The following is a 26,802-nucleotide window of genomic DNA, read 5'->3' on the forward strand; positions in this document are numbered from 1 at the left end:
CATAGTTGTTACTCATTGGCGTATTTCCACCACCCGCTAATTCTCCTCCTCCTCTCGTTCCTCCTCCTGATCCTCCCCTGTCTTCCTCTTCTGTGTTTTGCCTCTTCGTGCTTCTTCGTCTTCTAGGTCTGCTTCTGTATTTCAGTTCCTATTTATCATCGTCTACTTGTGCTCTTCGACTGCTCTCCTCTTTTTCCAGCCTTTTTCTTCCCCCCTCCCCTCCCTCTTCCCTTTCCCTTTGACTTTCGTCCTACGCTATCCTGCGTTATCGCACTTCCACTAAAAGCAATGAACAACATTCTTTTTGCTAAACTAAACAAAGAAGAGGATCCTTTTACACTTCTTTATCTCGGTTGATTATTCGAGAGTGTGCAAGGGAAATGTACGTGATATATCTGGATAAATCGAGCAAACTAGATTTGATCTTTTATCGAAGTCAGTACAGGCACAAAACAAATAAAAGTACTTGCTGGTGATATTAGTGCAAGTTTTGTTTGTGTCATCTATTTACTGGTCATGTTGATTACTAGCGATTCACTTTAGATGAATACTTCGGCCGATTTTCTTGTTCAAACATGTCCCTGGTCCGCCTTTCGTTAGCCTTGGGATAAAAAGCAATCAATCTGGGGACTACCTCTTTGTAAAAACTTGTGTTTTTTTTTCTTTCTTTTGGATCTATTGCTTTCCTGCCCTAAATTGTTTCGTGGTTCTTTGTTGTCTGGTTCGTTCTTTATTTTACGTCACTGCATGGTGAGTTTCACAGGGTTTTTGTTTAACAAGGATGAGCCTAAATCTGGGATCTTTCTCAATGTGAGACTAAAGTTTCATCAATTGTTGAGACACAGAAACCATCTGACGATCCCAGCAATCTGCCCTATTTTTCTTTTTTGTTAAGTATGGATGATGTATATTTATGACGCGAAAACAAAGTCGGTCTCTACATGGGCGAAAACGAGACAGGATCGAAAGTGTGGTTGGCCCCTGCAAAAAGCAAGAGAGGGGTAGAGCAAATGGCAGTCGCAACCGAAAAATCTAAAATTGGGACAAAAACCAGATTAGGCTTGCTCATAGTTTATAGAGGGAAATGGTTATGAAACTCATCAAAGACGGTTTTTGTTCGCTATTTTGGGGGATGACAGTGCACAAAACCTAACAGAACAGTATACAGTACAATAGGTGGTTACGTGTGTTCATGCAACTAACCAATAAAAACATTGAATGCGATTACGTAACTTATCCATCGTGTACGAGCGCAGAACAAAAGATGTGCAGGGTCATGGACCTATAACCTAAATCGTGGCCTCTTTGTTTGCTTCTTTGATGTTTGCCGGGCTTCTTAACCATTTCCCTCTGTTAACTATGACTTGCGTTCTCGTACGTCAACCGCAATGACAAAGTTAAGGGCCAGCTAGCTGACCCACTAACAACATGCAGTTAAAGAAACTGACAGCACAGTTTTAATATAACCTTTTCTTTTTCAATACAATTTCAACAAAAAATTAGTTTCTAGAATTTTATGCCCTGGGGCAATTCATGTTAATACAACGCTCACGTGTGAGCTGCTTAAACTTTTTTCTAGTGTTCTGTAGATTATAAAACACTTTTCAATGAATGGAGATGATCGAGGACAACAGTCTCAAACCTCGAGATAAAATTGAAAGGACCTGTTTTTGAAAATATTGTTATTAATCTTTGGCAATGGCTTGAATCATCGTGCTATGGCTCTCCAATCCTTTAAGGACCAAGTGAACTTCAGGACCTCAAATACTTAAGGGTATAAACATCGACACACCCATTTTAAAAATCATACGGGCCAATATGCCAATATTATGGGAGTCATTGTTTATTATGTTCAGTGCTTGTGGTGATGTTTCTTGATTTCCTTCCTCTTGCTAAGTTTACTCAATAGCTTGTGTACTTTTCCCATCTTTGTGCGTTTCTGTGTCGCCCCTGGCATTCCTCCACCAATGGCTCCTTGAAGAGGACTTTGCATAGCACCACCCATCTGGCCTCCCATTTCCTGAGCTCCAGCAAACATGGCTCCTGCGCCACCAGCATTCTCCATTCCTCCCATGTTAGGCATTCCTGATGAAAGAAATAGATATAAAGGAGATTGTAGGTTCTTGGTTGATGGAGTGGGCCTTCAACAGTTCGGCTGCAGGGAGAAAGTCAGCTTATCTCTTTATTGAACCAATTTGGTATCATATCCCTCAACCGGTCAAGTCTCCAAACTTGGCTGCCATCCGCTTTGGACGTCACGTTTTGCACAAGGGTCCTAGTTTCTCCACTATATCCTAATATAGTTGCCTATTGAGTAAGGCTTGTTAAAATAACATAACCACAACAAATCGAGCCTGGCTGCACAAAGCTGGTATACGTCGCAAATTTTTCCAAACACAATCCTACAACAGTCAGGAGAATCTCAATGAAATCGTCAGCCGTCAAAAAGATAAATTCGTGTAATCAGTCACATAGGCTAGTCTCTTACAACATGGTATGTGGGTCTCTAAGTCGAAGCACAACAGCATGTTTATGGTCTTACCTCCTTCCATGTTCATTCCAGCCATTCCACCGCCCATGCCGCCGAGTCCTCCCATTCCGGCCATGCCACCCATTCCTCCCATGGAAGCCATGCCGCCCATACCACCCATTCCTCCCATTCCGCCCATACCTCCCATTCCACCCATTCCAGCCATGTTTGGCATAGCGTGCATACCGCCTCCCATACCTGAAAGAAAGGATATATAAGACAACTATTAGTTAGAAAAAGGAAAAGGAAAAATGTCGGCTGCTTCCTAAAGCTATAAAAATACTGAGTAAATTCATTTATCAAAAGAACTCATGCCAGGAGTATTATGCATCTTATATCATTGACAATCTAGAATGAATATAGTTTTAACAAGTGTTACTTTCTTCAACCTTCTCGCCCTCTATTAAATAAACAGCAAATTTCGTGATAATTTTTGTTTGATTTTACCACACTTGAAGATCAACCAAAGAAAATCGTTTGGCTCATATGTGTGATCTGACTTGTGTGCTTTTATCGTCTTAGTCTGAGCCAATCTAGCCTGAAGTTGTAATAACTGAGTAGGTTTAACAATGTTGTGTTATGGCTTTGGCCCACCTTAGTTCAACTAGGTATACGTTCAAGACATTTATCGACTTATCGTGCTGTTCGATGAAAATATCACACAACTCTCCCCTTTGACTAGACATAAGTAGTTTCATAGATAATGAGCTCTTCATTGTAGATAACTCGAATTTATAACATGTTCTAGAATGTTTCGCAATAGCCAAAATGATTATCAACAACGACTGCCAAGAAATCTGTTGGTATAAACTATGCATATGGCCACTAAACTAGATCTACATCTACATCTACGTTGAGGGAGGTCTTGCAAAGGGAGGGACACTCAAATAACTGCAAGACATTAAATAAAAAAATAAAAAAGTGGGCGGAATAAAATACCTTAAGACATGTAATTAAATATATTCGTAATTTAAAAATATTACAAAGCATAGAAAATTTACAAAACTAGAATACCTAAATGTCAATTAATTTAGATTAAAATTAGAACCTAGTTAAAATGTCATTATTCTAATCTAAGTGCGTTGTTGAATAATTGAGCTTTTTTACATCTAAAGCATCGTTAGGTTAGACGTTCCATTCTCTGATAGATCTACAATAAAATGAATTCCTGTAGCTTTTAGAGTTCGGAGTTAGTTCGATGAACTTGTCTTTGTGAAAAGATCGAAGTTGACAATTGCGCCTTTTGATATAGCATGGGATTTCTACCGCTGATTCACCATGGATAACTTTATGAAGTAATGTAATGTAATTTTTTTTGTCTGTCATCCACGAGGAAAACATACCTCCTTCTCCTCCTTCGATAAATTGCTTGGACATCAGTCCACCTTCAGATTGGCCTCCAGCTGCTCCCATGGGCATCGGCATGGGGTTTCCCTCCATGCCTTGCATTCCAGCCATACCTCCTGGCATCTGCATGGGCCCACCCATCAGTGATGGCATACCTTCCATGGTCGCTCCACCACCCTCACCAATCGAGGTAGCTCCCGCGCCAAAGCCCATGCTGAGGTCACCATTTCCACCCATACCGCCGCCGCCTCCCATGGGGCTCATGCCTAATGCAGAGTGAATAAATATTGAAGAATATTGGCGAACGATCCATTCTATAACTAGACCCATTAAGCGATACATCTTGTGGACAGTACAATCTCCTTTTTATGACAGAACGTGCTTAAGCTTTTCTCCTGTCTATAGTGATTGTCTCAAATTTGACTTCAGTCCAGTCTGGAAAACAAGAAGTTTTAATTTCTCTACCGGATTCCTGGCATCTCTTGGCATTATCTGACACCACTGTTGTCAAGAGAGATAAGTGCTAACAGACAGCTGGTTTATACGCAGCAAATTCGTCGAGTTTAATTCAGGCAAATCTAATTCATGCAGTGTACGTTATCGAGACTTGTACTTGTCTGAGTAACTGGCTTTGTCCAAGAAGTTGTCTCGCGTGGCGATTGGCTGATCATGATGTGCATGTGATGAGAATTTGCTCGCTTCTTTGAAAACTTGCAAGAAGCGGTTTTGTTCCACGGACACCTCAGGTAAACGAGATATCAGAATTGAGTTAACTACTGCTAGCTTAAATCTAGTTGAATCGTCGAGAATCGTGTGGTAAATTTTTCCCAAGCTTTAAAGGGACTATGTCACGGGGATTTCACAGTTTTTTGGTGAAAACTGTTCTGAAATAAATGGTAGGCAACTAAACCCATAAAAAACATTATCTTTGAACATCTAAAGGAAGATATAACCTTAATTTGCGGATAGAAATCAAGCTACGGCTATAAATAACGATTTTTTGAAGGCACGCGGAAACAGTTTGAAAACGTTTGCTTAACGTTTTCAAATTGCAATCCGTTTCCATCTGAGGCATCCGCAGCCAACGAGGCTAGTTAACAGATTCAGTGCTCTAATATAGACATTTTTAATAAAAATGGACCATTATTTTTAGGTTTCAAGCGACACAAATATAAATTTCGGCGGTTCAAAAATCTGGTAAAATCCAAAGGGAAAGATATACTCACCTCCCATTCCTCCAGCGTCCATAAGTCCCGGAACTAAAAGAGAACAGAACTGTGATTAGAAAAGATAGCCGTGTTGTAACTGTTTTATTGACTGGTAGAAAACGGTGACACTATGTATCATAACTTGTTCTTAGTCTTATTCGTATTCTTAGTCAAGTTATCCTTAAAATTTTACATTAGTTTTTTTTTTTGTTGACATTTAAAATGATATTCACTTGTTGGTTTATGTTGATAAAACTACAAGCTAGTCATGTAATAAAGAAAACAATGAAATGAAAACGTCTTCTCGGACTCAAGCTACGTAATAAGGAGAGTTGTTAGGGTAAGTTAATAGTTAGCAACAAAGGAGTGTACAATTACTTCCAGAAAAAAATTAACATAGAGGTAGTTTATGTTGGAATTTACATGTTGAAGTCAGCGAATGGAGAACATCTAAACAAAGAATCAAATCTTCTCTAGTTGTTGACAAATATAATTTATCGCTTTCCATTTTCATAATCCCAATAACAATAATTGGACATTAGAAACCTTTGAGGATATTTTACTTGCAATTCATTTCACAGGATCCATTGCATTCGGTATGAAGCAAATGCTTCTGGCGATAATGATGAAAATTATCTTAAATAAAACTGACCTCTGGAATGTTGGAGTACTTCAATTGTATTCAGGCATGCAATAAGCAAAACTAATTTTTAACCTTGTTGGAAATCGCCAGATTTTTTGCTTGAGTGCTCTGTCCTTGACATACCTCGTATGATATTTCCATGGCGGTGGTGCCCTGTTTATATTGGTCAACCACAAGAAAAGAACGAGCTATTACTGAGTTGAAAGAAAAGACTACGGTGATTGTTTACCAGGGATGGCAAGCACTTATCATCACAAACACGATGAACCTGTCGGTTCGGTCAACGAAAAGATTGTTTTTTGAACTTGTGGAAGATGAAGTACCACGTGTGATTTTTGGTGTTATGTACGTGAAGAGCAAATGACTTAATTACCATGTGAACCGAAAATTGACATGGATGTAGAAACGTTAACAGTGCATTTTGTCTCAAAGTTATAATGTGGATGCCATCGTATTTCCTTCAATCTGTCTGAATTAACAAGGCTTTGTCGTGTTTGTAATGACCTAATGCTACACAATTCCTGGTATTTTTAATGCATGGACACACCACTCATGCACATGCACCAAAAGTAGCATTTATGTTCATCCAAAGAAACCTGAAGTAGATCACGTTAATGTAAGCATGCCTTCTCTTGGGCAATTAGAATCCGGAATGTTATTTCACAGGGTTGTTTTTCAAAGCTATCTTAATTCCAAGCTTTTAAAGTTCAAACTTCGAGTCCACTTGAGATGAACATGGGATGAGAAGACGCTTTCTTCCACTGTAAGTTATCGCTTAACTTACGAGAGGACTTACCTCCCTGTTTTTTGCTTTCTTTGTGTGCTACATGTCCTTTTTCTTCATGAAGACCAAGTAATGGGAAACAAAACAGAGATGAATAAACTTTTCTCTTGGAAAATGTTCTTATCATGCAACGAAACCGCACCCAGCGTAAAAGGAAGTTAATGGATTTAATTATCCTTTAACTTCAAAGAAATTTCGAAAACTTAATTAACTGAGGTAGAAGTTAAAAGAAAAACAAAGTTGGCAGTAGATGTAAGATTTGGGGCAAAGAAAATGTGATGACAATTTTTGACGTATAAGGGAGATGAGTGTTATCTCCCTGATTATTAACCTCATATGTCAGTAATCAATTTATTGTATCAAGTTTGTGTTTTTGAGTCCTGAATGTTTATTTCCATTTTTCTCTTGTAAAAAAGTTTTAAAATTAAGATTAACTAAATGTTACTTACTTGAGTGTTTCCTGGCAAAACCTGTATGAAGAGAGTAAAATAGCATGAGACATTTAATGCCTTGTCTTACCATGCAATTTTACATGCATTGTGCCTCGCAATTTTCATAATTCACAAGTTGCTTCAGCATTTCTTTTTTGTACCTGAAAGGACCTGGTGTAAAATTTCTCGCCAAGTTTTTGTGGCAGCTAACGCTGCGCGAATTAGATTCGAGATCTACTTTTCGCGTTAGCTGCCCTCTTTAGGGTCTACGCCTTTTTAGCGCATAATAGAACATGATCCGAGTTATTCGATCGACTTTTCAAGCAAATCATTCCACGAAAACAGTGCTTTTAAAATTATGTATATTCAAGTTTTGCCTAAAATACATAACTTAAGTTATACAAAATACATTAAAAATATACAAAACGATAAGAAAACTAGATATGTGGACGCATTCCTTTTGTTTCCTCAAAACATTGATTTTATGCCAGTTATTCGTAAAGGTCTGTTTCAATCCATTTAATTACATACTACTTATTAACCGAGAGTGAGGTCATTACAGGGGAATCTCAGACCGAGGCCTTGATGTATTGACCGAGCGATAGCGAGGTCAATACATCACGGCCGAGGTCTGAGATTGCCCTGTAATGACCGAACGGACGAGGTTAATAAGTTATTTATTATATGGCCTTTAAGCACTATTCAAAAAAGAGTATAATCAAGGGAAAAAACACTGGAGGTAAAACTCGCTCTCTGTGGCTCTCTTCGTCGCTCATACTAAAGAAGTATCGGTATGCTTATATTTTTCTTTCAGTTATTGAAAAGATAGTCATATTTTGTTGGCATTTTTTGTTGTTTTTGCCCCCCTCGCTAGTAGCTTTTACTCACAACTCAAAAAACCGTCGAGCCGAGTAAAATTTTCATAATGCCCGGTCATTACAAGAAAATAATGCCCGCTCAGCAGCCAATCAGAGCGCGCGTACTATTGTAGCCATATAATAATAGACATTATTTTTTAAAAGACAGCTGGAAACTGTTATTTTGAAACGTGCCTTTTTAAATTGGTGACGTGACTGTAGTTTCTATATTTTAAAGTTATCCTTTATCTTTTTTACTTCTTTTAGATAAATAAGGATTATTTTAGCTTTTTCGATATTTAACTGTAGTTTTTAATTTTGACTTTGCAAATAGCGCCTTTTTTACCCTTGGAAAAAGGTCGCTTTATTATTATTATTATTATTATTATTATTATTATTATTATTATAAATAGATGTTAATAATTTTGTTTTACTTTGTAATACTACTGTTTCCTTACTCTAAAAATATATAAGTGCTAACAAGCCAAGTAAACTACGAATTATACTTTTTTACTTTTTGAGTCTAATGCTTGCGTGCGCTTTGCGCATGCGCATTAGACTCTTTGTTATATGAAAAAAGCTGTTAGCAATCCCAAGGGAATGGTTCGGGATCGATAATCGTTCGCTGTAATGTAGAAAACAATGATCAGCTGCAAGAACGGACTCCGTACGGACACGCACGATTAGTTTCAATTAAAAACAGCCAATCAGCGACACGTGTTCCCACGCATAATTAAAAGTTGTTTCTCAAGTCACGATTATTCAACACTTGAACAGGACGTAGTAATTTTCCAGTTAAGACATTTGTAAGCTTTTTGTGAAAATAAATCTTCGTTTTCAGTTCAGTTAAGCACTTGTGTTTTCGTCTTGCTTAAAAAGCAAGACGTCTTTGAGAAAAAATATTTCGACGGCGACTCGCGTTTATTTACACAATGCGACCAAATATTTATTTTGTTTTAAAAAATAGAAAACTTTACCTCGTATTTTGTATTTAAGTCATTCGAATTTTGACCAATTTTTTCTTTACAGTGCAAACAAAAACCTTCAAAAATAAAAGATGTACATGGATAAATGTAAATCAAGTTACGCGACTAAATCAAAATGCGTTTGTTTGGCCGCTTTGCAGTATTACACTGTCCCGGCCTTTGCCATACACTGAAATCGAATTTCATGCTTTTACGACTCTCAGAGATCTTAAGTTCTTCTTACAGCTAGAAAAATCATAAAATGGTTACATTGATATGGAAGTGATGATTCGCGAAATTTGTACATCATGATAAACAGTCTTCGCTCCTGTGTATGGTAGCTCGATAATAATTGCCTAGTTTCCAGCGTTCAAAAGGTCATCATTATATTGACGTGAGCATTTACACCCGTTTTTAGGAAAATCTGTCACTAAGTGCTTACAGTACAATGGAGTAACAGTCACTATTTCAAGTGCTTTTATTGCAAAATCTGTTTCAAGAGTCATCATCAAAATGGTGAAAAATCTGAAAGAAAACGATGTGAAGTTCTTCAACCCTTGTTGTAATGAACATGCTTTTTGTAAATCGTCACGCAATCTTGTCCAAATGTTTAATCGTTTCTGCTTTTACGGACAATACGGAAGAAGTAACATCAACTCCTGTTCATACTTTAAATTTTGTGAAGCATATAACATTTATGACTGTTTCGTTTTCATCCATAATCATCCACGATGCCCCTAGCTTGCTATAAGCATTTTCAATTAAACTCCCGAACACAAACCTCTAACCAATTTTAACCGGCTTACGAAAACCGCGCAATCTGTATCACTATGCCATACGGCATTAGACTCATGTCACCCTTGGTGACCTATTTTTATCTATGCAATTCCTAAACCTGAAGGGCAGTACGTTTTACCTTCTGGGTTCCAAGTTTGAAAAGCATTCATTAACTTAGAAACTCTAAACGAATCGTTCATAGAGAGTATGATACCACAAATCTGAACAAACCCCGTAAACAACGATTCAATCTGTTGGCTTTAATTTCAGAGGTGTCCCGGTACATGTTGGGTAAATGAGCATTGATGTTTAAAGAAAACGTTTTGTAACTACATGGACGTGGAACTAAAGGAGAAGTATCGAGAGTTACAAATTTTGAAAAGTCAGCCTGAATGACGCACCGCACCCATTAACGAAGGTAATCTTGATGAAAATGTCCAATTCTCAAACTTTCATACAATCTTCACATACAGGCTAATGTACAACTCACGACACTTCCCCTTTTACGACATGTAGTTACCTTTTGTCAAATCATTTCTCTTTCTGACCGAGGCTTTGGGAGGTTCCGGGGGCTTAGGAGGCTTAGGAGCCTTAGGAACATCATACTGGTCCTGAACCATGGGAACATCGGGCAAATCACTAGCACTAGGCATGCGGGGCATCTCATGCGGGAATACCAAAAGAAACGGTACAGTTCGATAAATAAAACCATCTGACCCTAAAACGAATGGGAACTCTGGCGTTTTAGGAGTTTCAGGTGTTAAGGGCGTCACAGGCGTGCGTGGGGTCTCCGGCGTCCGGGGTGACACAGGGGTACTTGGTGTTTCCGGTGTCAGAGGAGTCACGGGGCTCTCCGGTGTCCGGGGCGTTTCCGGCGTTTCCTTGGTGACTGGTGTTTCCGGTGTATCTGGTGTGGCTGGTGATACTGGGGTGTCCGGGACCGGGGGGTGGATGTCTGCGGGACGGGCACGGGTCACATCTGGAATGGTGATTTAGCCGATAGTGCTCCATTCATCTTGGACAGTATTACTAACTATAGTTATTTTAGGTAACACATATTCGGCTGTCTTTAAACAACTTTTTATCGAATTGTGTATAAATATGTAAAACCTTTCGCACTGTATATTTTTTTAATAAATTGGTTTCAATATTATCTTGTCATTAAATTGCATATTCCTTTTAGATATTTTCAAAATGTTGTTGCAACATAGATGTTTAAAAAAAATTAACAAAAACGTGGAAATGCTTATCAAAGTTAAAGTGCCTGCCCAACTGATTATTTTAAATCAAGGCAACAAAATGCAATAGTTTCAACATGAGCAACGTTTTGTAACAACTTGTGTTTAAAATTTATGTCACTTAAGAGTTATTCAAGTGTAGGAAGTGACACTAAGGTCGTACATTTGTTGTTGATATATCAGTGGTCAATCTTTAAATGTATTTATACTTCTCTTCCTACTGAACAAATTTCTCTCTCAAGCTAACGAATTACTGTTGTAACAAAACTGAACTTTTTTTGGCATGCTACTTATATTGTGTGTGTGAAAATAGGAAATTTGTTATGGACTTCCATCAGCTAGCTAGTGTTAAGATAATTACAAAACCAACTGAACCATATCAGTACCCTGAGTTTATTACACTTCATGTTACATGTAATTGCTATGTAATCATGGAGACGTTTCTAAATTTACTAGTGGTCAAAAATTGAGCAACTACGGTACTTATACGTCTAGTGGAAACAATTGAAGATGCCTTAATAAGTTTGCCAGGAATGACAGGCCGTGTTAGGTACCAGCAAAGACGCCGTCCATGAGTCAATGACAAATACCTTTTACCTTATAATATTTTAAACCTTTAAGCCACATGCAAATATTGATAAACGTTAACTCTTTAAACTGATTGCCATGTATTCCATTATTTCAAGCTCAGTTTTGAGTTTAGTCCAAGGTAATACTGCTCCATGGATAATTTTTAGTATTCTCGTTACCTGTCTGTCTTAACAATGCACTGATAACTGAGTGTGAACCAAAATAAAATTGTGATAAAAAACCAGTCGCTTGTTTGAGTCTGAATTTGATACCTAATTTAACAGTCAATAAGTTTCTGCGGAATGCCTTTATCCACCGATGGAAACGGCAATTTTACTCACACGTCATAATCATCTCATTAGGAAATATAGTAAGAGATAATAGAAGGTGTATAACACTTGATAGAAAGTTCCTTATCACGTTACAATTTCAGAATGGTGTCGGTTGACCCCCAGCAGAAAATCGCAGCATGAGTGGAGGAGAAAAACCCTACAGTCCTAGGATCGAAGTGTGACGCCTCCTGTAATACGGATTTTGCAGATTATCTTATAGTATTGTGAAATATGTTATGAGAATTTGAGTGGACATGAAAAAACGATATCCCATAGATAATGGTTAAAGCGCTTTAATATTTTTATCTGTCTGCTTTTCAGTGTATTAACGTTGTGATGAGAATAAGGAATTAAGAATTGGACAAGTTGTGTTTATATGCAGTTATTGTTCATAATATTTGATAATGCATATTGCTTAGTGTACATTCAAGTCAGCAATGACAAGGTTTTAATTCGTCCTTTTAAGATATTAAGTATAGTAGATTAAAGTAAAGGAAAAATAAAAGGCACCACGACAGTTTTGTTTGGTTTCAGCGAATAGAGCACCTGCTGTACTGAACTGACTGAGGTCTGTGATACATTTGCTTTGCGGAAGTTAGTTAACAGCCGGTTTTTCAACGATGTTATGAATACAGTATATTGTAATCGTAAAGGATTTTAGGGCTTGTTTTCAGATCAAATAATAATTTAAGCAAAACGTCGATCGACCGTCGACTCTTAGGTACCGTAAATATGTCCTCAAGAAGAAGAATTATCAAACCAGATTTTCGACAAATTACTGGAAAATATCTCACCTGTACACGCAAGCGTTAGTAGGAGAACAGCGCAAATATAATTCCAGTACTTCATGTTGTGTCTGTTGATTTAAAAAACAACTTGCATCAAAATCCAAATGAACAAGAAACACTCATGGATTTGCCATAACAAGAAGCCCTCTCGCGTCATTTCGATACAACCTTTGATCGTGTCCCGGCCACAAACTTCATTTACTCCAAAACACGGATACTCTTGTAGTAAAATTATTCACTCCAAGTTTGGGCAATACAATAAAGATATATTAACATTTCCTCTAAAACGTATTTTAAAAATAGTTAAAATCTAATCATCTTAAAGACAAAACAAATGTTATGTGTATATAATTCGTAAATAAAACTCTGTATCATTAATTCAACCGCAAAATGTTCAGTGTTGCAAATTCACTATGGACTTACCTTGCTGGCGTATCGCAAGTTTTGGTTTAAACCTTGGGATCTTCTATCTTGCAAGGAAACAGTGTCCCACAGGAGAGAGATTACATTAGTTATTCAACGCGTGTGTTCATCTATTATTATAGAATTGGTCAACAATGTGCCAAAAACATTAATTACTTAATGGGACGAAATTAGATAAAATTTACTAAACCTCGAGAAGAGAAATGCAAGATTCAAAAATGATCCTCGAAAATGCGTATCACCAACCTTTCTGTCCTTCGCTGTTTTCGTTACTAACTTCAGAAGTTAATTTACTGCACAAAGGTTTTCAAGCTCTTTTCATTTACTTTGTTCATAGACTAAATATTTCACACGCTAGCCGGTGGAACTATTATCTCGCGCGCATAAATTACAGGTTGGTTTTCTAGTTCACTGGACCGCGTGGGAATGGGCGGGAGCTTTACTGAAACATCGTCAACGGGTTTACTATTGTTTCATGTTTTCTGGTTCTGTCTCCTTTTTACACAACATTATTCGATTTAGACAGATTTTAAGACTGCTGCTTAGACAGTTAACCTCAGCACTGTGTAATAAGTTAAGTTTTGTTTATAATTGTTGCGGGGGAATCATTATGAAACGATTAACTGGTAATTAATCAAGGATATACAACCAAGCAAAAGTTCAGTCACACATGTGTAATTAAATTTCAGTGAAGTTATGGAGTTTCACGGTCCTCGCCGTTTAAAGAATTACTTTATAAAATGCTTAATTTTCGAACAAATGGATATCGCTTTTTTAAACTGGATTAGTGACAGAATCGTGTTAAGTACCGGTACTGTTGATCGAAGATTCGGTAGCTGTGAAATAACAACATTTCACTAAAAACCCACAACAAATGTAGTTTTGTCCTGTAGCTTTCCATAAATTCTCTCTTTGCTCTCGGGAGTGGTGGGAATTTGTTATAAAGCATTTTGATCGACGGGGTTTATTACAGAAGAGGCCAGAGTTTATTTAAATGGAAGGAAAATTTTTCAGCCGAGGTAAAGGCAAGATGAGAACGAAACGTTTCGTTGGTCAATATTACCTGCTTACAACTTGTCTCACACGAATAGTGGACTTATGACGTTTGATATTCACTTGGATGCTAACTTGAAGTTTATTTTTAACATGGAAGAAAAACTTACTGAATTCTAAGTGGTTGAGAATCAGAGGGATGTAGAATACCATTTTCTAATCTGTCTGTTCAAATAAAGATCCAATTTATATTTAAGGCTTTAAAAACTTTCCCTCGCTATCTTTGTTACCAAAAGAACCCATAAGTTATTAAGTGTTGTCGTTCCTGAATATCCTTTCGTGATATATGATAACACCGTGTCATTTAGTTCTACATTGCTCAAGGAGAAATGATAGGTGTTAATCTTGGCAGAAATATATCAAAGGGGTTAATTAATCAACAGAGGAACTCGTGTTAGAGATTGATTAATATATGCTCATATTTCTACCAAAAAAATAACAATTTCTTTCCTCGCGTGCTAACACATCGCTAAAACTAATCCTAGCAGTATGAGGAAAGTTTATAATTACTGACCATCCTTAAATCCTATTGTTTTCTCTCTGCAATATGTCGACGATTGCAGCCATGATGAACCAATACATCAGTGTGCTAGCGACTGAAATCGTCGATGTAATGCAGAAAGAGAAAAATAGGGTTTCAGGAAGGTCAATAATTATAATAGATAATTACTGAGGTTCACAGCATTATTGGGTATAAATAGTGAACCTGGTTTTATGGCGCAACTCCCACGAGTCTTCTGTAGCTCACTTAGTGGTAGCGTTTTGAGAACTTGGAGTTTTGTCCGAATGGCTTGTGCCACTGATTGTTTAACAATATATTTTTCGCTATTATGCATTTCAGTTGATGAGTCTCAGAACATATGTTGATACGACCATGGTTACTATGCACCAATCAAAGAGAAATACGAGATAAGCGAGTATTTTTGTTTTGTTATATGTCAACATGCTCGCAACAGTTGACGTTTTTACCATGGTTACGGTACGTCATCAGTCGAGGGGGAAATACTTAAGGAGACCTTCGTAACCAAGCACTCGCGTTCCAGGGTCGGAATCGATTGTTCAAAGGATGCATAACGCCATCCTTCGGATTAATCACTATTCAATGAAAAAGTATTGACAAGCAAACTACGCTATCCATTGGATACCCTGTGGATAGCGTTATCCATCCTTTAAACATCTGAGGCCAGAAGAACGCGTTTTTTTTTTTTTTTTTTGTTGTTGTTTTTTTTTTTTGGGGGGGGGGGGGGGGGGGGTACTTTTACTTTCAGGGGTATTCAAATACTTGGATTATGCATAGAGTATCTTAAATAAGCTTTATTCCCATTCTGACCACGTTATGGTAAAGATAAGTTACATGTGAAAAATTAAATGGTTTCTTTTGCTTAGTAAGATCCAACTGTCACACGGACAATTGATTACATTATAAATAGCATTTGCGCAGAAATCGATATAAATCTACGTCTTGATTTTGTTGCAAATATATATTTTATATCTTTTATTAAAAAAGAACAGTTAAAAAGTAATGAGAAAGAAAAAGGTTAAGCATCGATCTTTATTGTTAAGTGTCAATGGTTAGGATTTTCATCTGCTAAACATAAATATGATTTATAGCTACAATAATTTACATCATTGGATGAGATAAATATAAAAATAGTACAAAATATGCTATAAAACAAGTAAGAAATGATTTTTTCGTGTGAATTAAACTTAATAGAAAGACTCTCAACTCAGAAAGTAAAATTAATAACAAAAATAAACATATGATTTATAAGAAACGTATGGTCATCAGTTCCTTACATATACGATTGCGTAGTGAAATGGTCGTCCCTTAGAAGTTCAATTTTGTCGAAATCATTAATTTCATCTCTTCTCAAATCTCGTAGAAACAAATACCGAGTCATGGGATGGGTTAACTTCAACCTTTTAAATATTTGGTGCTGTCTGGTTAATTTCCGATTTCAAAGTGTCACTCTTAACAGTCTTAACAGCCACCACCACTTTTGTTATATTCAACCCGGTATGATAAAACGATCAATTGTACTAAGTGTGGTGCGTATGCATGTTTTCATTTTTTGACATGAATGACTATAGTTTCCGGTTATAAAGGTGTGATTACTTTATGCAACATCACCATTTACGTCAACGCTGAATCAATGTTACATTTTTCAGCGAGGATTGGCACAAACGTTCCTCTGGATTGGCCCAACGACACAACAATGGGTCAATGATATCCCTAACTCAGAAGACAAAAAAACCTTGCAGATTAATATCACTTAATGAAAGCAAAGCTTTTCAGAAATGGTGTAGATCAGTTTCATCAGAAGAACAATGGGCTTGATACATACTATGAGGTCAGTGAAATTGTACATGGATCACTAAAAGGACCTGCTCGTTCTTGGTCGTCTACCGCACGTACGGCAAAATGATACTTATTGCCAGAAGAGAACTGGGACAGCGTACAAGCCATAGGAAGTGGCAGCGCTTTCACAATACCTATCTTTTTCCACATTATTGGTGGAGTAGTACTCTCTGCACCATCCTGACAAGCAAACAATTCATAATTGTCAATTTTTGCCACTGTCTCGTCAAGTGACATGTTCCAAGAAAGAACAATACCGTCCTGGACCACTACAATAGATGCTATGGGTTTTGGAGGCGTCCTTAACTGCTCTTGAGGCTGGCCGTTTCTTACAGCATAAGTACCCGATTGGTTTGCAGTACCACGCGGACCTTGTCCTGCAGATGGCTCAGGACGACGCCCCAATGGCGAAGCAGTTGAAGAGATCCCAGGAGATTGAACTGGAGGATAGGGTTGACCTCTTGAAATACCAGGAGGCGCTGGAGCAATTTGTTGAAATTGTGTTGTTCTATGAGACGAAGGAACATGCGCCGCCTGGATTGGAACCCTTTGTTGCTGTTGCTGTTGTTGTTGTTGCTGCTGCTGCTGCTGCTGTTGTTGTTGTTGTTGTTGTTGTTGTTGTTGTTGTTGTTGTTGTTGTTGTTGTTGCTGTTGCTGTTGCTGTTGCTGTTGCTGTTGCTGTTGTGATAACTGGAACTCTCGGACGACGTATACCGTACCATTAGGTTCAGCAGGCTGACCATTGGCATGTGCTGGTTGCACTTGATGGCGAAGGTGAGTTGACATGACTCTTGGGCCATATTCAGGTCTGGCTTGTCTTGGTCCAGCTGAAGGGTAAAAGACCCTCTCCACTAATTGTCCTTGCGAGTGTCCTGGTTGTTGTTGGTTGTTGTCGTTGTTGCTGTTGTTGTATATGGACAGGCGCCTTATCGTTTCCATGAAAAGGATGGGGTTGACGATAAACAGCGGGCTGAATGTTTGAAGAGCCTTGACCCAGCTGTGTCCCCTGCACCTGATTGGATGGACTTCCTGTTGGCTGGGCAGCAGATTGCACGTTTGAAGGACCTTGATTAAAACGTTGCCCCATAAGCTGGCCGGATGGAGTTCTGGTCGAATTGAAGACTGGTTGAAGGTTTGAAGAACCTTGATTAAAATGTGGCCGTTGTATCTGGTTGGATGGGTGTCGGGTTGGATTGACAGCAGGTTGAATGTTAGAAGAACCTTGATTTAAGTGTGCCCTTGGTAGCTGGTTAGATGGACTTGTAGTGTACACTGGTTGATTCCCTTTTGAAGGTCCAGATATTGGAACAGGTGCTCTAAGACGTTTCCGTTGGTTGTCAATAGCACTATGGGGCTTCTGTATCTTAAAGTTATGCATAACATAATTGCTGTTACTGGAAACAACATGAAGACTATCAGAAATCGATCGCGACGTGTCAAATCTTTTCCGTTTGTTTGGTGGATAAAATGAGACATTTGGAGGACCACGCCTTACCGAAGGATACGAGTGTGGCGGAACATCGTCAGCTTGAGTAGGTTGTGCCATTTGAATTTCATTATTGGGCTGTTGTTGTGCAGGAAGCCACTGTGGCTGTGGTGACAATTTGTCCTTGGGTTTGGCCTGGTATATTTTGAGAAGAAGCTTGTCCATCTTGACCAGTGGGTCTAAGAGATGGCCGCCTGTGAGTTTGAGGATTAGGAGACTTCTCAGCGCTTACTGGTGGTTGAGAGGTATGCCCCTCCAATGGACGTGGAGCTCCAATAGGAAACTCAGGCGAATGTCTATGAGCTGATTCGCTCCCCCTCACCTGTAGCTCTTGTGTGTCTGAAGTCTTTCCTTGACCTTGGGAAAGTAAATGCATAGGTTGTCTCCATTTCATTTTGCTCCAACGGCGTTCTGGTACCGTGTGCAGTAGCTACTGTAGCCTGCCTTGTTGTGACCTCTTCGAGACCGTTGTAGTGCAGTCTTGGGCCAGTCTGTTGGGGCTGGTTGGAAGAAGCGGGCTTCTCAGGAAATGAAGTTTCCGTCATTTGTTTGTCAATCTGAGAAGGTTGTGGCCTTTCTTGTACCTAAAATAAGGGCAACCAAAAATAAAAAGCTCATTTACTACCACATTAGACGCGGGCCTGACATAATTCACCCGAACCCGAAGATAAAAACATACCTGAAGACCTTTTGTAAGAAAGTGAAATATTACAAGTTAATTTTTGGAGGAAAACAGCATAGGAGGCACTGCCATTAAAATGGAGAATATCAACAATTCGTAAATGCACAACAACAAAAAAATAGAGGTAAGCAAGACTGTACCAAATTAACGTCAACTTGGGTTCCACTTGAAATCATCTGCTCCTTTTGCTGTTGAGAGAAGACGTATTTGAGAACGTTTAGCAAAATCTGACTGTATTTTTTTTAATAAAAAAAAGCGTTTATCTAAGAGCAGCGAAGTCATGTCAAGGGATTTCTTTCATTTTAACGCTACGAAAAAGTCAAACACTGCTGATTCTTTTACAAGAGTTGATCGCTCCGTTTGAACGGAAAATAAAAAAAACGACTATTTGCATTTCTAATTCTTATACACCATTGTTACATGGATTTTTTTCAACTGCATATTTTCTCATGTGTTTTTTTAATCTCGTGTTAAGGCAGAGGGCCACTAGTTTACCAGTCTTTGGCTGTTAAGTGTTTATCCCTCTTTAGAAAAGCTATCATCATCATCGTGATCGTCATCATCATCGTCGTCGTCGTCGTCGTCGTCGTCGTCGTTGTTGTTGTTATTATTATTATTGTTATTATTATAATTATTTATTATCGTACATGTTTTTGTTGTTGATGGCATACCTTTTCATGTTTTGAAGAAATTTCCTTTAAAGTTAGCTGCAGTCGTTTCGCGTCCTTCTGCAATGTTTCCTTTTCCATTTCCAACGTAAGGACCTGTTTTTTCAACGCTTCCACATCTCCCAATAGCCTTTTTTCTATTTCTAACGTTCGCTTAACGATCACCTCTTTGAGCATCTGTTAGAAAACAACAAACATAACGCCACTTTTCTTAATGTGTTTCTATGATTGCGGTTTTCTCTGCACATCGCAAGGGCACATCTAGTGCACAGCAAGCACTTCTTTTATTTTTACCCGGTTACTATCCCTCAGCATCAGCTTTAAATATCTGTATGCATTTATCCATTTTGGAGTAAACGAAATGATAGGTTACCTTTTACATGAAAGATCGTGTGTTTTTATAAGGAGTGGCATGGTAAACGCTAAGCATGCGTACGCAGGAAAGTATCCGATAGCATGCAGCTCAAGTGCAAGAAAAGAAGAGCACGAAAAAAAATAGACAGTCAGCTGGAGCCACAATGTGATTGTAAGAGGAACAAACAAAAAAAGGAAAAATGAAAACGTTTTGGACTGAGAGGAGAGAAAGCGTTGTTTACATAACAAAACAGAATCACAATTTGCTAGATATCAAATTGCTGTTGTTTTAATTAATTCGTTGTGATTCAGTGCAATAAAACATTTCATATGAACATTCGTGAGATTGCACCTGGCGAAATACGTCCATATCCATCTTTATTTCACTCTCTTTTATTACTTCTTTGTTCATTGGCGTCGCCACCTCAATTTCTGTCTCATCAGTTTTGGGCAACACACATGATATCCCATTGGTACCTGGAATGAAGTTTAAACAAAATTTATTTTTAGCACAAAGGTGAGCGTTGGGGTTATCCTACAGAGTGCATGCGCACGTAGCCACAAATTTTGATGATGCCTCTAACCTGTAAACCCTTTAGCAAGGGGTAAAATGTTAACAACAGCAGCCAAGAATTTCTAGGGTCAGGTACTAGGGTTAGGTTTAAAAACATTTAAAGATGCAACCGAAAAAAGAGCAATTCTTCCGTGCTTGCCTTCAAGCTGCTGTATACACCTGATTAAAGAAACGTTGACCCATGAAAACTAAGTGTTTACTGGGACATCGGAAAAAAGTAATCGTCGTCTGTGACAGAATGAGCATAATAATAGGACAGGTTGCATAAATTGTGCTCTTAAAGCTCTCAATGAAAAAAAAAATGATTATAAATAAATTGAATATAGCTAAGGTTACCAATACTATCTTGTCGTTTATTCTTTTCACAGGGTCAACCTTTTTTTTTTTCAATTTGGTGTATACTTGACTAGTTATTAGCACGTTATTAAAATGAAACCTTTCTTACACCAAGAATACGCGGAGTTTGACAAGTGCCGAGGGCAATGTCATTGCGAGTTCCCGACGCTTTGCGACGGTAGTTAGGGGTATCCTTTGACAAGACTAAAATATTCATGATTCTATTTTCTTGATATTTGAAAGTTTCCTTTCTTTAGATAGCCCATTCAACTTTTATATTTGTATTTGTAATTTTCATTGACCATTATTTTAAAAGATATTTTTAAACTGTCTATTTTCACACGTGTATTTTTATCTCGTTTTTGGCAGAGGGCCACTAGTTTTCCCATCTTTAGATAGATAGTTTAATTGATATTTTTACATGACAGTCTAAAACTGAATTGCGTAAAAATTATCTTTAGCTGTAAAATATTTATCGTTCTTTAAATAGAGTTATTAGTTCTATTATTTCTTACGGTGTGATTAAAACTTGGGGAATGAAGAAAAAGATTAAAGACGATCCGCCCGTGGGAACTGATAATGTATCGATTTATAAACTGGACGCTTTATATTTGTTTTGTTCGTACAGATAGGAATTAGACTTTAATTAGTCCATTAATTGAATTCGTGCCAGAAGGCGGACGATGGTATGGTATGGTATGGTATGGTATGGTATGGTATGGTATGGTATGGTATGGTATGGTATGGTATGGTATGGTATGGTATGGTATGGTATGGTATGGTATGGTATGGTATGGTATTTATTTCAAGTCGTAGACGGTGGGAGTGGTTGCCCAACCTCCCAAGCCAGGGGCTCTTGTTAAAAACGCACGACTATTTACAATAAGAGCATAACTACTTACATTACTATAACATTAGTATTATTAAAAACAAACAATGAAAATAAATGCTAATATAAATCTAGAATTAAAATAAAAACTATTCTTAAGTGCAAGTAATCCTAATATTGAAAATTTGAGCTTGTACTAGAAGTATAAAAATAGTATATGTACAAATATAAAAATAACTTCACAAGACAAAGAATCACTTCACAAGACTATTCTTGTTCATTCTTGAGCCTGGGTTGATTTAAAAAAATTGTCATCACAAGGTCTGAAAATTGAAGAAAACGAAGCTTTCGACCATATTTCACATAAAAAGACTGTAAGATACGGTCGAAAGCTTCGTTTACTTAAATTATCAGACCATGTGAAAAAAATTATTATTATCGTTATTTAAAAGCTGTTGTTAAAAAGGTAGCCTGCGAGAGCAAACTCGAGCCGAAAAAAGGATGCTATAAAAAGGGACGAAACAAAATGAATGCATTACAAAGGTAGATAGTTAAAGGTTTAAGCTTTGAATTTTTTTGGAGGTGCTGACCTCATGTGTTCTAATAGTTGTAATGTTATACACATATATATTACCTGTGGAGCTTTCGGTGGCAGAATTCGTCTCGCTTTCCTCATTCTGCTTCACGTTTGTTTCCAATTCTTCCTTGCTTGTCTCTCCGTTCTGTTCAGACGCGCAGTTCGTTTGAGTCACCTTTTTTGTCTTTGCAACAGAGGCCGCAAGTCGCCTCAAACGGCCAATCACTTCTGCAGTCACGTTCATTTTATTCCACAACACCGGACTGATCACGTGATTTTACGAAAGTAAACATACATCATCTGCAATGGTTCAGAACAATAAATTAAAACGAGAAAATGTAAATTTGTATTTGTTAAAAAGTACTGAAACATTTTTCATACAATGTCCTGTCGCTGGCGTGGGATGTCTATTATTATTTTTTTTTGGTTTACTCAGTAAGCAGATAGCGTGCAACATCAGTGGTATAAATGTTTGTTTCTACCCCAAAACTTGAACCCAACTAGCGAACGTTCCTCTGCTCTCTTAAAGTAACCAGAGAAACGGATGAGTCTTTTCCAGGCGAACCTCGGTTGTGAAGCCAGGTGCAAAAAAAACACTTAAACCGAACCAATCACTGTCCTTGCACTGATTTCAGCCCTTTGTCAAACGACGCACGTAATATTTTTACCCGTTTGTAAACCGGTTAAACCAAAACCAACCACTTCGCAAACAAGTTTTTATGACAACAGGCAAACTCTTGTTATCTAAATATGCAAATTACCTGCTCGTAGTATTTTCAAGGCAAACTTAGAAAATGAAAATTTAGTCTTACTCTCAGTCACAATAAGTTTAAATTTTGAAAATATGTTTAATTACAGAAGGGTTATGGTATGTCTTACTGATATTTATTTTCTGTAATGTTTGGTTGTTCGTGTCCGCTCCGAAATAAATATGGCGTCAGAAGCACGAAGTAGGTGATATTAAATGACTGTCCTATTTAACCTGGCTATATTTGGTTCAACAGGCAATCCACCTAGTCGACTTTTTTTACATAATTTTTTAATTAGAAAACCACTATTATTACAAGTTACCTTGCATTAGGCCTTCTAAAGTTGCGCTGGCTTCTGGATGCATCCATCACCAGTGAACTGTGAAAATGAATCTTTTGTTAGTGACAAAGAATGATAACATTCAGCATTATGAGAAATTGTTAACATACTTTTCATTTCAGTCGAAGAGCCAGATCGAACGGCAATCCACTGTATCGACCGAGAATTTCTCAATTAACCTGTAATGTGCCAAAGCTGCCACGTATGCTCTTACGAAAGCGGAAGCCAGACGGAGCAACCAAAACAAATGATTTGAATAAAATTTGCAAATTAATAACCCTACTCATTGTCAGAAGTTTCTGCGGTAAAAAATAGACAGCTGAATCCCAGCTGTCTCATAATAAAATGAAACTCAAAACCGCCGGCAATATATAAAATATAAGGAAGAAATATACAGGCTATACAAGGAAAAAACAAACTATCTGAATTTTCCGGTTGACGATTTTTTTCCTGTACAGAAGATTATTCTTTTCTCCAATTACAGCCATTTTTAGACTAGAAACGTCGGTATGGAACTTTGGCAAGTGATAAAGCCTGCCTTTATTACATCTTGTAGACTTCTGTTCGCATGTATAAGACAACCACAAGGTGGGAACACGAATTGCTTTAGTATGCCTTGAACGATTACATCGACACGCGAATCTGGACTGCACCTCAACTCAGGAACGCATATATAACCAGACACACTGAACATTAGGAAACATTCATTGCTCAAGTTCTTTCAGACGAATTGGGGTATCCAGTACAGAAACAGCCCATTTTACCGTAGCGTGCACTGGACTAATGAATCTTACTCTTACAACAAATTACATTTGTTGCCTTTCATTTATATTACGTCTATGCACGTTATGTAAAAGTTTATAACTATATCTAAAGTAGATACGTTTGTGAAAAGTTATCCTTGTTCAAACTGACAGCAACTTTTTTAAGGGAGCTGTTCATAAATAGCTGAAAACCTCATTTAAATAGGTTACCGGTATTAGTCAATATGAAATATCTACAAATTCACTGAGTTGTGACCAGCATTGACATTCGTGCAGGTTCAAATATTGGAAACCAGTTGAAAACTAAGCACAGAGTCTTTATAAATACACATGTAACAAATCGCGACATACCTTCTGATCAATTTCAAAACCAAAATTAAAAGCTGAGCTTTAAAGAACTTTAGTTGCGCCCACTGAACGACGGTATATTAAGAATGGAATGGAGACAGAGTGGAACGGATAAACGTGTATGTTAATTTGATTAATAAGTTAATTTATTCAAAACTGTCGGTACTTTGTTGACTAATTTGGCTTTTACGCCGACAATACAATATCAACTTACCATAAAACAATAATTCTTTTTTTTCCAGTTCAATGTTGCTTGTTCAAATTAGCATGGCCTTGGGAATTAGAAAAATACCTAATGTATATGACGATTTATCCCATGGTTGATTGAATCTTCGATTTTCTAATCTTTGTTTTCAAATTACAGGGTTATTCAAGTAGTTAAATTTATTACGAAACTGCTGTCGTTGTAACAATACGAAACTGCTGTCGTTGTAACAAATATGGCTGTTGCCGAAATGAACGTTAAGACGTCATTGAGGCTAAAATGAAGAGGCAACGTCTGTATAGAGCTTATTGAAAGCATGGCAACGGACATAGCTAGTACATATGAAATAACACAAAGAACGACTGGATACACAAAGTTTTGTAAGGTTACCAACACATGACACAAATGACAAGTAGGGCAAACGCAGCAAGCAAGATGCAAGGGACTGCAGTTGAGATGATATTTCAAGGAAAAGAGTAGAACATTGAGAAAGCAAAATTTATAAATATACAACATGGACAAGTAAAAGAAAGGCATGAATTTTAAAACGCGATAATTTAAGAAACGCACATCCAAGATTCAAACACAGCAAGCAAGATGCAGTCGATGCAAGGGGCTGTGGATAAGATGATACATCAAGGAAAAGAGAAGAGCCTACAAATACACAACATGGACATGTAAAAGAAAGGCATGAATTTTAGAACTTAATTAAGAAACACGCATCAACGTTCAAGCACAGCAAGCACGAGATGCAGTCGATGCAAGGTGCTGTGGATAAGATTATACATCAAGGAAAAGAGTAGAGCCTTGAGCAAGCAAAATTTACAAATTAAAGAAGGCATATATGAATGTTAAAACATAATCAAGAAACCCACATCAAAGGCTCATTGAAGTTACCTAGGGTCGTCATTCCACTCCGATAAATAGTCACGTACATGCAATTAGAATCGAGTTTGTTGATTCGTAACCGCATTAAAATGTCTGTGTCGATTGTGTGCAGCTTTGCACGGATGATCATGTGACAGACGGCAGAACTGATTGAACCAAATATAGTTCTATCCTAAATATTTGAAACCAACGATGCGTAAAATAAGGGCAGATGAATGATTCACACTGTAATTAAGAACTATGTGAATTCCCAAACAATTTACATAACAATGGCATCTGCCAAAGATAACGATTGCACTAATGTCGGGCGCCAGGTTGGCGCCTGCGAAGAATGTCACTCCCTTGGGACATCCGGTCGCTGTTATCAACAATGCAAAATAGACACACCAAAGGGCGATATTTCTTTGATCATCTATAAAAGGATAAAACTAAAACAAAGACCGAAGAAATGTCAGCAGCTGTCTCTGGCTTGAAAAGGCACGGCAACCGGACAGTTAGATTGTTTGTAACTTGAGTGATTTTAGGATTTTTAGTTATTCTGAACATGTTAAAGGAGCCAATTTATAATTATCTGATGAGATTAAAAGAATTTCGATTTGATATTCAAAAAGGTGCAGCATCCTTCGGCTTCGTGGTAATATAATCAAACTGCCGTAACGCCGCGTGGCGGCAGACCAAGTGTCTGTATACAGTCGGTGAATCTGATATGGATCGTCGTCTCTGTTGGACCAAGTGAACGAGCTGTCTGTAAATAGAGATAAATATGTATTTACAGCCCTCTATTTATCCTATTTGAGATCATATAATATTTCTCCCTCTCGGCCATGCGAACTGTCCGTATACAGAGTCCATCTTTATTAAGGTTTACATAAGAAGAGGCTCCACTCCACACAACCCAGGCAGAGTTCCCTTCGATCTTCCTAGAAAAAGGTCGAAGGGTCCTCTGCTCGCAGGGTACTTCACATAGAATCTTTCCTAAAAAATGTGGATCTTCCATAGTAGTTTGCCGTGTCACTCAGAAATGCACATTGTGTGAGGATGGAGCAATATTTTTAACCAAAGTCACACCCGCATTATGATAAAAACTCTGGAGGACGCCCTGGATTGCTCTACATAGAACACTCTTCCCGAACTGCCTATATACACTAAGGCAAGCTAGAGAACGTGCAATGTAACACGGACAGTTACGCCGGGAAAGGAGAGGGAGGGGGGAGAGAAGAGGAGGGAGAAAAGGCGAGCATGAGGGTGAGTTATCGAGATTCAACTTAAGCAGTAACTATTCTTAGTTTACAGGGCGGTCTCACAGGCGTGACGCTAAGACTGTACTTGATATGTATACGAACCATCTTCTAGGACCTTCTAACTCGTTTTGGAAGTTACTGATTTGCTAAACAAGCTCAGAATAATTAATCAAAACGTTCATCTTTCATTTATCCGCACTACGATTGGATTACCGTTTACGTGCAGCTGGGCAAGAAAAACAAAGTGCTTGTACCAACCTTATACGTAGTCATTATTTTTATTTTCATTATGCACTGAAATCCCGATTTCTCGAACATTTAAGGAGAACGAAAATTGGTTCGAGAAATCGGTGGTAAAGTTGCAGTGTTTGACTGAGGGAAGGGAAATGACTTTTAGTTCGAGTTATCAGGAGACTCGAGAAATTGAGGATTCCGAAAAATTGTGATTCTGCAGTA

At 37.8% G+C, this 26,802-nt stretch overlaps 1 protein-coding gene and 1 pseudogene across 8 annotated transcripts; both read right to left on the reverse strand.

Annotated features, from left to right (window-relative positions):
• Positions 1-1,434: 1,434 nt before the first annotated feature.
• On the reverse strand, positions 1,435-13,211 carry LOC144632670 (uncharacterized). 7 transcript variants are annotated; one of them, XM_078491355.1, is made up of 10 exons: positions 13,140-13,211; positions 12,894-12,940; positions 12,477-12,538; positions 6,962-6,982; positions 6,525-6,566; positions 5,801-5,881; positions 5,104-5,136; positions 3,874-4,143; positions 2,543-2,728; positions 1,435-2,085 (listed from the first exon to the last, which is right to left on the reverse strand). In XM_078491355.1, the coding sequence occupies exons 3-10, from the start codon at positions 12,529-12,531 to the stop codon at positions 1,853-1,855; spliced, it is 921 nt and encodes a 306-aa protein (XP_078347481.1). In that variant the 5' UTR covers positions 12,532-12,538; positions 12,894-12,940; positions 13,140-13,211; the 3' UTR covers positions 1,435-1,852. The 7 variants fall into 7 exon arrangements, with proteins under 7 accessions (XP_078347481.1, XP_078347482.1, XP_078347484.1 ...); XM_078491356.1 differs by having other exon boundaries at positions 12,894-12,936; positions 13,140-13,188; XM_078491358.1 differs by lacking the exon at positions 13,140-13,211 and having other exon boundaries at positions 5,852-5,881; positions 12,894-12,986.
• Positions 13,212-15,486: 2,275 nt separating this feature from the next.
• LOC144632672 (uncharacterized) lies at positions 15,487-25,265 on the reverse strand (annotated as a pseudogene). The gene is made up of 8 exons (XR_013566930.1): positions 25,115-25,265; positions 22,883-22,939; positions 21,869-22,111; positions 19,848-19,972; positions 19,145-19,318; positions 18,614-18,661; positions 17,221-18,375; positions 15,487-17,186 (listed from the first exon to the last, which is right to left on the reverse strand). The product of XR_013566930.1 is annotated as an uncharacterized LOC144632672 (transcript).
• Between the last annotated feature and the right edge of the window lie 1,537 nt (positions 25,266-26,802).

This window comes from Oculina patagonica, chromosome 12, assembly GCF_052425735.1.
Source record: "Oculina patagonica isolate OP01 chromosome 12, crgOcupat, whole genome shotgun sequence".
NCBI classification, from domain to species: domain Eukaryota; kingdom Metazoa; phylum Cnidaria; class Anthozoa; order Scleractinia; family Oculinidae; genus Oculina; species Oculina patagonica.